At 48.0% G+C, this 12,536-nt stretch overlaps 1 protein-coding gene across 2 annotated transcripts in view; it reads right to left on the reverse strand.

Moving 5' to 3' along the window:
• The window catches only part of Colq (collagen like tail subunit of asymmetric acetylcholinesterase), a 55,177-nt gene extending 48,158 nt beyond the window's left edge, over positions 1-7,019 (reverse strand). The window contains exons 1-2 of one of the 2 annotated variants that reach the window (XM_052190094.1): positions 6,841-7,019; positions 6,309-6,432 (exon numbers count right to left, since the gene is read on the reverse strand). In XM_052190094.1, coding sequence (XP_052046054.1) covers positions 6,309-6,414 — 106 coding nt within the window. In that variant the 5' untranslated portion in view covers positions 6,415-6,432; positions 6,841-7,019. Of the gene's footprint in view, positions 1-6,308; positions 6,433-6,840 lie in introns of those variants that run through there. The other variant, XM_052190095.1, reaches the window with a different exon arrangement.
• Positions 7,020-12,536: the final 5,517 nt, after the last annotated feature.

The raw sequence follows: 12,536 nt of genomic DNA on the forward strand, positions 1-12,536 counted from the left end.
TGGGTTATCTGGGTGGTTCCTAAATGTAAGAGCCAGGCAGAGCCTGGGCATGTAGTTCCATGTTAAAGTGTAAACTCGCCTAAAATGTAAAGCCCTGGGGTTCACACCCCAGCATCACGAATCAGCACAACTGAGAAAGGAGAATGAGAAGAGATACGTGTCATGGCTGCGTGTGAGCAGAGAAAGAAGGCTGGGAACCAAAGAATCAGAGAAACACAGCTTACATCTAGAAGCAGTGAGGGAACTAAGTCTTCCAGGGTCCTTGGCCTCCACCCAGTGGAAGTTATCTCAGACTTTGGTCCTCTAGAACTGTAGGGAAGCTGGAGGTGATGTGTGTCCACACAAAGCTAATGAAGTGACTCTGCAGTGAGCTGCAGCAGGGGTTTTCAGTGTGGCCGGCGGGTCTATGGCCTGCAGGCTTCTGAAGCATCGCAGAGATGCAGATGCTGAGGCCCACTCTAGAACCCTCAGATGTGGAGGCCCACTCTAGAACCCCCAGATGCTGAGGCCCACTCTAGAACCCCCAGACACTGAGGCCCACTCTAGAACCCCCAGATGCTAAGGCACACTCTAGAACCCCCAGACGCTAAGGCACACTCTAGAACCCCAGATGCTGAGGCACACTCTAGAACCCCCAGACACTAAGGCACACTCTAGAACCCTAGATGCTGAGGCACACTCTAGAACCACCAGACGCTGAGGCCCACTCTAGAACCCTGAGAATCAGAACCTCCTGGTAGGTTTTATCGAGCCCCTCACTGATTCTGATGCTGGCTATAGTGCAGTGGTTAGCTGTGGTTAAACCTTCTGATCACCAGGAGAACCTGAAATGCTGCCTATGCTAGGTGGGTCTAACACTGGAACCCAGCCCAGACCACCATGTTGTGGGGTTTCTGCTGTGGGTTGCTGCCCTCCTCCAGTTCAGCTGCACAGACCCTTGGAAACCTAGAAAGACGTGCTAGAGGCTGCAAAGGGAGGGAAAGGCCAGCAGGGCTTGCTGTCACATGCCCAGAGGGGTCTGAAGAAGCAGATATAATTAGAAGAACGAGGCAGGTGTGAAGATGGATATGGAGACTCAGGATGATCAGGAGTAGATTCTACAAATGGCTGACATGCCATCCCAAGAGGAGGGATCAGGACCACCAGGTCAGTCAGTGTTCCAAGAGATTTGTTTTGAAAAGATGCCAGAAATATATTAAAATATAAAACCATCCACCTTTTAATCATTATCAATTAAAACAACTGAGCCTTCAACTTCCTGTTCTCTCCATGGTCCAAAGCATGAAGGCAGTCACCAGTAGGACAGCAAGGACAAAGTTCTCACAGATGGCTGACAGACATCCCCTGGGGTGGGATAACTGTGTCTGTGTAGGCACTTGGTTGGCTCTCGTTGGAATTTAATGGAATGAATACCTTCTCCCAGAGTATGTCTGTGGGACAGAGACTGCTCTGCCCATTTTACAGACAGGAACTTGAGGCTCACCCCAGTGAAGTCAACTCCCATCACAGCTAAGTTCATAACCATACTGGTCAGAGCTCAAAGCCAGGACCCCTCACCGTGGGGGACGCTGTAAAGAGAAGGTACTGTCTAGTGCACAGAGAGCTCTGTAATAGAGAGGCCTGGGCAGAGGGCATGGGTAGCAGTCATGGGCATTAGAAGCACTTAAGGAAGGCCAGTCACCGGCTTCTTGTGTGTCACATGAAAGCCAGAGACTCTCAGTCTCCAGGGCAGTTATGATGCTTTGTGTGATTATGCATCAGAGGAAGGCAGGACTGGGTATCCTGAGAGGTGATGGAGAGGGATGGAGGGGGAGGTCAGGATGGCCAGTGGAGAGCCTTCCACTCCCAGAGCATGCCTGTTTTTACAGAGCTGGGGAGTGAGAAGGCCCCTGCTTCTATGGAGCTTTGGGATGGGGGTGGCAGATGCCTGAGACCTCCTAGAGAGCCCTGTAACTTAAGAATGCACTCTGATTTTATTATCCAGAGGAAATATGGGGAGCTAAACGAGAGGAGATGGCATGCAAGTGCATTATGGGACATTAAACAATAGCTGATCAGCATCAGACACAAATAAATGACCTGTGATCTACTGCCAAGAATCTGGATGGTCCCCAAATGGTGGTCTGGCTGGCTTCCAGGCAGCAGAGTGTGTAGCTGGGCATCATATAGGCCACAAAAGTAACAATGGAGGATTCTAGCACCCAAGCGGAATCACGTTCTTCTGTGTGGTCATACTCTACTGCAATAGATTTGAGTCTTTTCCTGATCTGGATTCTGAAATTTGGATCCACAATTTCCCTGGAGAGTTTCCGCATGCCTTCTTGCCTGTCTGGGAAACCCTTTGGGGGAGGAGCCATATGTCCATGTAGGCAGAGAGTAGGATGTCTCACAGGCCTGAAAAGGTTTGTGGAAGTTGCCTTGGTTACAAGGAGATTCCCATGCTCCAAAACACCCTGACTCATTCTGATTTTTAGGTTCCCACTGACATAAAAATATCAGAGACCAGCCAGAGGTTGGGCAAGTCATGCACATGCTTATAAAGCAAAGCCAAGCTGAGCGCCGAGGTGTTTGGAATCCTAGCACATGGGGGAGAAGGCCGAGCTAGGGTGGTGATTGATACCTAGGCCACTCTGAGCTGTGTGGGGAGTTCAAGGCCACGTGGGCACCATAAGGAGATCAAAGGACAACAGTAACAACCACCTAAATCAGTCTTCCATTGTTCGTTGGAACTTTGGATGCTGACCGCTTGAGGACACGGTAGGAGGGCTGCCTTGCAGCACTGAAAGGGCCAGCTACACATTTGTCCAGGCCTGAAGCAGATCCAGTCTACGCTGATAAAAGCCCTAGACTTAAAGGCAGGATTCCAGTCTTCAGATCTCCCACAACTCAGCTGTGTGGCCTCAGGTGAGTTATCTAACTAACCTCTCTGTGCCTAGACATCTTTTTCAAGAAGTATCAGTGTTGCTCCACCCCTACCCCAGGTGTGTGATTACCACATACATCTTATAGGAGGTCTATTCCTCCAGAAATATTGCCTACGGGTCCTGTGCCTTATCTCTCTAGAAGCCACAACCCGTAAGTGGACATTAGCACCAAGTCAGTCTATAGACCCAGACTGTGTGTGTGTGTGCGTACACGCACGCGCGCGTGCACACACACACACACATTGTATCTTTTGTAAGCAGCATGTGAGCCTGGAAGAATGATGTTCAAAGTTAACAGACTGGGGTGAGAGCTGAGATAGCCCAAGGTCTCAAGTCTGTCAAGCACCTGATCTTAAGTACTAGGATTGACTACGTCACAAGTTTGGCCTCTTTGGTACTTTCTGCTCCCTGCCAGGTTCTCCTCTGCTGCCCTGGAGGCTGTTGGGTAACGTACACCTGATTCAGAGAGTTGGGGCTAATGTTAAGGAGTGGGGTCCTTCCTTAAGAAAAGGAAGGGTCATCCCCAGTCTGCCCCCCACTTCCCCCCCATCCCATGTAATGACCCCCCATGTGGGTGAGCTCTTCCCACAGGCCTGTGAGAGAACTTCCTCCACCACAGTCCTGGAGGACTCGGAGCCAGCGCTTCGGCACAATCCTCTAGAACACGGGCTGCATCCTACTTGCCCCAGTGAAACCCTGAAGCACTTTACACCCCATCAGGCACACAGTAGACGCTCCTAAGGTCCACTGGGCTGCAGGAAATGGTCTTCCTGGTGGATGTGCTTTAGCATCTGCCCAGCTTACCTTCTTCAAAATGGTGAGAATCCACAAAGCTTAGAATAGAGGAGGTCAGATTTAATCAGATTATTGGTACTTTAAAGGACTCCTCCTGTCCCAACTCAGGAAACAGCTTCATTGCAAGGCCTGAATTCATTCCAGAGTGATGCTTTGGCTAGCCATGGCAACTAGATGAGGGGGCAAAGTGAAGTGGCCCCCACAGGAGACCCTTGATTCTTGTGCTCCACTGGTAATGGTTTCTCTGGGTGACCCCACTGTTTGACCAAATGCCTGACGCCTGCATTCCCAATCACCAGATCCAGGGTTAGCACCGGCATCTAGAGAGCCTTGTGTGGCTCGGTGGTAGCTGGGGCGGCAGAGTGCTTCACGGCTTGCTCAAGTCCTAGCCCCATGAGAAGGAAGCCTCTGTACCTGTGCCCTACACACCGATCCCTCGGTCTGCTCCGAGGAGCTCCATAAGGCTAGACTTTGGCCAGTAGGGGTTCTGCAGCAGGTGGCTGTGATGGGAGGACAGAGGTGGGAGAGTTCCCTCCTCCCTGCTCTGGGTCCCTGTGTGACATTACTCAAGCTTACAGCCTGCTCCTGCAAGCCAGCAAGGCTCCTGGGATCTATTTCTCGCTTCCTTTTCCTGTTCCTGCCTTCTCAAGCACAGAGTGGTAGTCTCTCTTCAGCCACAAATCCCTGTGTCCCTCGACACTGCAGTTGTCCTTGACCCCACGCTCCTGAAGGTGAGTCCTTCATTCAAGTCTTTACATTGGGCACATCTAAGCTGCATCTTGTCACTCTGGTGCCCTGACCAGTACGACCTTCAGAAACTTTCCTCTAAGAGAGGTCTACATCATGAGTTCTCTCCTGAGTGAGCAGGGCAAAGACATTACGTAATCTGTCTGGGTTTATGAAGGCTTTAGTGACTTTGGCTTTTATAAATGAAATAGTTAAAACGTGGATAACACCCCCGGCTTTTTGCTCTTTCACTCAACAAGTAGCTACTGAGCATCTACCGACCCAGCACTGTCTGACTGGAAGCATCAATAGTTACACACACACACACACACACACACACACACACACACAAGATGACACGGCCTCTGGCCCCGTGGTGCACTGTCTGACCAATGAGTGAAGTCAGACTGCTCATCAGAGGCAGAACTGAAACCGGAGAAGCGAGTTTCCCTAATTTTTTTAAGTCCTCAGCAGATTCCCAAAGAAATCTATAATCCAAATATAACACAGAAGCAAACACTAGATCAGACCAAATTAGCTACCAAGTCCTCTTGGGACTTTTGAAAGAAGGTCTCACAGTGTAACCTAGGCCGGTCTTGAACACACACGATATTTCTGCCCCAGCTTCCCACGAACAGTCCCAGGTGGGTGGTGCTGTGCTCGGCCACTAAACTTTCCAGTGGATCAGAGGATCGTGACCCACAGACGAGAGGACCTCTTGAGAGGCGTGCTGCTGACACACACTCCTGGTGACACAACCACCTGCTTCTCCCGCCTCCCCTGGTATTCTCTCTTCCTCTCTTCCCGGCTTCTTCTGTTTCTCACACTTTTATAATTAGCTTCCCAGCAATCCCCCTGTTACTCCCTTAGGGCCTGCAGTTTGGCACCAAGGCTTGCCTGCGAGCTGTTTTTATGAATGGAGAGAGGTGGGCGGTGAGTCCGGAGGACTGCTCTCTCTGTTTCACAGGCAAAGACACTGAATCACCTTCAGTGCTTAGAAAATAAGGACTAAGGGTGCCTTAGAGTAGCGGCTGAGATGATCTGAGGAGGGCGTGCAGGAGACAGCCCTGGAGTCTGCTGGCTTCCCCAGGCTCTCTGGAGATATTCAGATTTCCTCAGAAAGGTTTGAAAAGGCTATGCCAGTAACCCAACACTTCCCCTGTACCAGGTCAGGCAGGACAAGGGCAACAGCCCGGTGGTGCCTGCAAAAGGTATTGCCTGGCTGGCCAGCCAAACTAGCCTTCTTCAGTCTCCCAGCCCTGCCCTCGGCGAGCAAGACACATCTGGCTCCAGGTCCACTGAACCCCAGAAGCCCTCAAAATCCCTTTAGCACCTCTAGATGGGTTGCCAGAACTGAAGAGAAGAAAGCCCAATCCTAGAGCAGCCAGGGCTGAGGGGACAGCAAGCCCTGCTGACAGTGGCCAGGCAAAATCCCCTGCCCTTCAGCAAGGTTGACAGAGAGAGATTTGCTGCACAGCATCCTGAGGTAAGCCCCACAGGGAGAAGGTCAGAGACAGATTTATAGAAACACCTTATAGAAGTTCTCACTTCTCTAGAACTTACACTTCTCCATCCCCAGCTCCCAATTCCCTCACCAAAATGAGTCATGCAGTAAACGGTCAGCAGAGACGGGGACACTGAAGCAACGGCTTTGAGCAGCTGGGTAGTGATGGGTGGAGGAAGAGGGACAGAAGGGCCTTTGGAGACCAGCTCGGGTGACAGGAAGCATTTTGGGGCACCATCGCCCCAGAGCCTTTCTCTGCTAAGGGCTGAATGGCATAAAGGTCAGGACATATTGCAAGACAATCTCGAGTCCCCCACCTCCCTTCTACCCCTGCCAGACGGAAGCGGGTCATCAGTTACCTGCTGAGATTGGGACGACACTGTTGATGAAAGTCGGCTGGGACACGATGGAGCAGAGGAAGAGTTGGAGATAAATTCCCAAAGTCATTGGATTCAGGACAACCATGCTGGCCAGGTCTGGTAACTATCAAGTCAGAGGGCAGGCTGCCGGAGCCTCTCCTGGCTCAGCTTTGGCCTGACTGCTCAATCTCTCTCTCTCTCTCTCTCTCTCTCTCTCTCTCTCTCTCTCTCTCTCTCTCTCTCTCTCTCCCCTCGCCTCCCTCCCTCCCTCTCTCCCTCCCTCCCTCTCTTTTACCCATGCCTTTATCAAGAAAGAATGCCAACCATGTCCCATTAAACCGTCTCCGTACTACACAGGGTTATATTTATCTCCAGCACTGGGTCAATTGCCCACATTAAAATTAAGATGCCAGAATTTTCTCTTTCTTTTCTTTTTCCTTTCTTTCTTTCTTTTTTTTTTTTTTTTCTTGAGTCTGAGGTAAGCGGCTATGGAAAAGATGAGAAAGAGGGCGGCCGAGTCTCCGAAGTTTACCTGCCACCGCCCTCCAGGGCAGATGGGTTTCTTGCTCCACTACCCACCGTCGGCGATAGACTGGGAACACAGATGCCCTGCCCTAGCACTAATCAAGTCTCTGGTATAAACTGCCTTCCGTGAGGACAAGCTGCTGGCTTGGGACAATCTCACCCACCAGTAACAAATGCAAGTCTAGCCGAGCGGGGACTTTCTGCTGTGGAACTTGCATTTCCAAACAGCTGCTGCTATGAAATGCTACTCCCCACCCCCCAGAAGCTGCAACCCTTTAACCTCAACTAAAGCAAAGCAGATGGGACCGGTATAAAAGCACATTCAAGTACACCATTCGACATGGAATTGTCCTCAGAGCAACAGCATCATCGACTTAATCTTGGTTAGACAAAATCTCCTGAAACAAAAATAATTGCAGGGGCTGGAGAGACGACGCCACAGTTAGGAGCATGCACACGCCAAAGTTTAGTTCCAGCGTCTGTGCTGTGTAGCTCACAACTGCCTGTGGCTCCAGCTCAGGAGATCGGATGCCTCTGGTCTCCCAGGGCACCTGCACTCATGCGGACAGACCCCACTCCCATACCCATAATTTTAAAAATAAATAAAAAACAAAAATATTCTTAAAAGAGTTTGTAAAGACTATTATAGTGATCCGTAGATTTAAAAAAATTAAAATACTAATCCATAGAGTTGTTTGATTAACTTTAATTTATGTAATATACTCACTGTGAAGGTTTATTCAGATCCAGTGAATACTGGTACTCATCTTAGGCAGGGTGAGCTGAGACTAGGGCAGAGAGTACGAAGCTACCACACTCTACAGTTCAGAGCCAGCTCTGAGTATCAGAAGAAGACAAATTGTCTGACCCCCCTGTAGGCCTTTGCTGTCTTATCTGAGAGACAGAGATAGTTCCCCTCACAGGGTTGTTGGGAAGGTTAAATGAGATACTGTGGAATGAATTGTACTCAAACTAGAACTAAGATATGGCATAGTGAAATCCAAAGAGCTGTGGAGGGTGGGGTACAAAGATACCCACCTGAATACCTTACCTCTCTGAGCATGTATGCCACTCATGGGCCAGAAAAAGATGCAGAGATAGCTAACTGATATGACTGGTAAAAAGCTGATGCAGTCACCACAAGAACAGCTCCCCGTTGGGGCCCCACAGAGATGGGCCTACAAGCCCCCACTCTTTAAGGAATTCTTAGAGAATTTCCACTCTCCAGTGTATTTTATGAGCCTCTTTTTTATGATACCCCAATGAACCAAGGCAGAAATGATCATCTTCTTCAGACCCTCCTAGAACGGCTGACTCCTGCAGAATCTAGGAACTGAGACTCTGTGTCTATAAGAAAGTGACCTAGCATTTGAGAGAGGCTCACACCAATGAGACCAACCAGAGCCTGCCTCTTACAGGTTCCAGGTAGGAATGTTGGCTGGAAGATAATTCCTGTTAAACACAGGCACCACCTGTGTGACTGAGGAACTGTGGGAAACAGCCAACTGCCCAGTGGTCTAGTTTCAAGTTATACATTGTTTGTCAGAATATGGTATTCAGTCATTGAAAAAGAATCTAGGATGGGAATATACCTCAGTGGTAGAGCACTTGCCTGGAATGTAGGGACAGGCCCTGGTTTGTCAAAACAGAAATGAAGATTAACCCTTTTGTACCTTATCCCACTCGTAAGAATTAGTTTAGAAGTGTGATGGTTTGTACATTCTTGGCCCAGGGAGCAGCGCTATTAGGAGGTGGGGCCTTGTTGAAGTATGTGTGTTACTGTTGGTAAGTACCCTTATCCTGACTGCCTGTGAATATTCTGCTAGCAGCCTTCAAATGAAAATGTAAAATTCTCAGCTCCTCCTGCACCGTGCATGCCTGGATGCTGCCATGCTCCCACCTTGATGATAATGGACTGAACCTCTGAACCTGTATATAAATCAGCCCCAATTAAATGTTGTCCTTTATAAGACTTGGCTAGTTTTGTGTGTCAACTTGACACAGGCTGGAGTTATCACAGAGAAAGGAGCTTCAGTTGGGGTAGTGCCTCCATGAGATCCAGCTGTGGGGCATTTTCTCAATTAGTGATCAAGGGGGAGGGCCCCTTGTGGGTGGTTCCACCTTTGGGCTGGTGCTCTTGGGTTCTATAAGAGAGCAGGCTGAGCAAACCAGGGGAAGCAAGCCAGTAGGAAACATCCCTCCATGGCCTCTGCATCAGCTCCTGCTTCCTGACCTGCTTGAGTTCCAGTCCTGACTTCCTTTAATGATGAACTGCAACGTGGAAGTGTAAGCTCAATAAACCCTTTCCTCCCCAACTTGCTTCTTGGTCATGATGTTTGTGCAGGAATAGAAACCCTGACTAAGATAGTCATGGTGTCTGTTCACAGCAGTAAAATCCTCACTAAGACAAGGAGCTAAGGAGAAGGCTTAGTAAGGTGCTTGCTCTACAAAGCATGAGGACTCTAATGTGGCTCCTCAGAACCTATGTAAAAACAAGACAGAATGACACACACCCGTAAACCTAGGGCTGGGAGTGGTGGATCCCAGGGGCTTGTGGGCCAGCAGTGTAGCCAAAGCGATGAGATCTGGGTTCAGTGAGAGACTCTTTCTAAAAAGACTAAAATGGAATGGTGAGGAAGACAATATCAATTCTGACACCACATGCACACATGCCTGTGTACACCCTGCCATGCTCCCACCAGTCACATTCACACATACACAAATAATGCACACAATAAATGAATAAATATGGGTTGGAGAGATGGTTCAATGGTTAAGAGCACTGACTGCACTTCCAGAGTTCCAGCATGTACATGTGCGTGAGTATGTGCGTGTGTGTAAGTGCATATGTGTGTGAGTATGCATGTGTGTGAGTGTGCATATGTGTATGTTCATGTGTATGAGTGTGCATGTGTGTGCACACTCACACACATGTGCACTCACAACACATGAGCACTCACATACATGCACATACTCACACACATACTGTCTGTAATGGTATCTGATGTCCTCTTCTGATATGTGTGAAGAGAGGGGTAGTGTACTCACATATATAAAATAAATAAACAAATCATTAAAATTAAATGAATAAATAAATATAATAAAAATAATTTGTTCAAGCTGGGCCTGCCTTTAATCACAGCTCTTGGGAGGCTGGACAGGAGGATCACAGGCTATGATAGCAAGACTTATCCTAAAATATCAGTTCAAAATAAATCATAGACCTAAATATAGGAGTTAAAGTCATTATCAGGATGCATTACTTCCCTACTTTCCTTGTTGCTGTGATTAATACTTGACAGAAGCAGCTTAAGGAGGCTTATTCTGCTCACAGTGTGAAGGTACAGTTCACCATGGGGCAGGCACAGCAGTCGGAGCGTGAGCAGCTGGTCACCTGGCATCAGCTGGTCACCTGGCATCAGCTGGTCACCTGGCATCGACTGTCAGGAAGCAGAGAGAGAGATGGATGCTGGTGCCCTGGGGTTTCTCCTTTATATTCAGTGCAGGACCCCAGCCTGAGGATGGTGCCAGCACTCATCAAGGTGAGTCTTCCCTTCTCCATCAAACATCCCTGGAATGACTGACACAGACACGCTCAGAGATGTACCTCTTAGTTGATTCAACCCCCCTCAAATTAACAATTAAGATTAACCAATTGCTGTTAGTAGCCTTAAATTATGATGAGAAGCACAAATCATGTATAACAACAGACAAAAAGACATGTTACAGCCATGAGATGGCTAGGTGGGTAAGTTCTCTTGCCACTAAGCCGGATGACCTGGGCTCGATTCCTAGGACCCACAAGGTGGAAGGAGACAACCAGCTCCCAAAGGTTGTTCTCTCACCTCCATACGTGTGCTGTGGCACATGCACACTCATGCATGTGCCCACACACATGCACATACTCACCCATATGCACACTCACACACATGTGTACTCACACACACGCACACTCGCACACATGGACATACTCACCCATATGCATACTCACATACATGTGCACTCACATACATGCACACTCACACACATGTGCACTCACACACATGGACATACTCACACATATGCACACTCACACATATGTGCACTCACATGCACACTCACACACATGTGCACTCACACACATGGACATACATATATGCATACTCACACAATGCACACTCACACACATATGCACTCACACACATGCACATACTCACACACATGTATACTCATACACATATGCACTCACAACACATATGCACTCACACACATGCATATTCACTCACACACATGCATGCACTCACAACACATGAGCACTCACACACATGAACATACTCACACACATGTACACTCACTCATACACATATGTACTCACAACACATGAGCACTCACACACATTCACATTCACTCACACACATGCATACTCACTCATACACATATATACTCACACACATGTGCACACCACTCATGCATACGCACATACTCACACATACATGCATTCACTCACACATGTGCACTCACACATGCACACACTCTCACACATGCACACTCATACACATGTATATACACACATGCACACTCATACATGTGCACATACTCATGAACATACATACATACATGCATACAAAATAAACACATAAATAAATATTTGTAGGAAGATAGTTCAGACCTGTGTACTGACGTGGGCACACCTTACTGTCTTCCATATGCCGTACACTCTTTACATCCATTCCTTCAACTGCTGAACAGCTGGGAAAACTTTATTATTTATATACACAAATAGAAAGATCTAGAATGTTGCACGTCCCACTAGAGACTTCCTTTTTAATCTTATAAATTGTGTATTATGTAAAAATTTTTACAAAAAAAGCATTTTCGCTTTGGTTTTTGGAGATAGGGTTTCTCTGTGTAATAGCAGTGACTGTCCTGGAACTCACTCTGTAGACCAGGCTGGCCTTAAACTTACAGATATCCACTTGCCCCTGTCTCTAGAGTGCAGGGATTAAAGGTGTGTGGCTCCACTGTTGGATTTTTTGTTTTTTTATGTTATTTTATTTGTGAGTATGTGTGCTTTGCCTGGATGTATGTCTGTGCACCACATGCATGTTATTTTATTTGTGTGTATGTGTGCTTTGCCTGGATGTATGTCTGTGCACCACATGCATGTTATTTTATTTGTGTGTATGTGTGCTTTGCCTGGATGTATGTCTGTGCACCACATGCATGCCTGGTGCCTAAGGAAGTGGTGAGCCTCTCCAGGTAGGTGCTGGGAATTGAACCCAGGTCCTTTGTGAGAACAAGTGCTCTTAACCACTGAGTCAGCTCTCCAGCCCAAAGTCTTACAAAAATTAAACTTTCATTTTAAACGATGCAAGGAATTAAATTTTATCCAACTGAGAAGTAAAGAAGAAAGAAAAATAGCATTTCTTCTGCATGTCTCAAGTCCAAGTCCATTGCCCACATGCCATGGGGCAGACAGAGTTCTTGATTGGCACTGGCACTGGCACTGGCACACACACACACACACACACACACACACACACACAGCTCCAAGGGTAGTCTTTCTGGGCCATAATTAACAGTGGTTCAGTTCCACAGAGGTCCCAGCGACCTCTGGCAGTGCACCAGCAGGCAGGACACAGAAGGCAGCGAGAAGCCCCAGTCTATCCTCTGGAAACTGCATCTTAAATCAAGTCCAGAACTAATAGAATGGAGCCTCCCAGC

This window comes from Apodemus sylvaticus, chromosome 8, assembly GCF_947179515.1.
Source record: "Apodemus sylvaticus chromosome 8, mApoSyl1.1, whole genome shotgun sequence".
In the NCBI taxonomy this organism is placed as follows: domain Eukaryota; kingdom Metazoa; phylum Chordata; class Mammalia; order Rodentia; family Muridae; genus Apodemus; species Apodemus sylvaticus.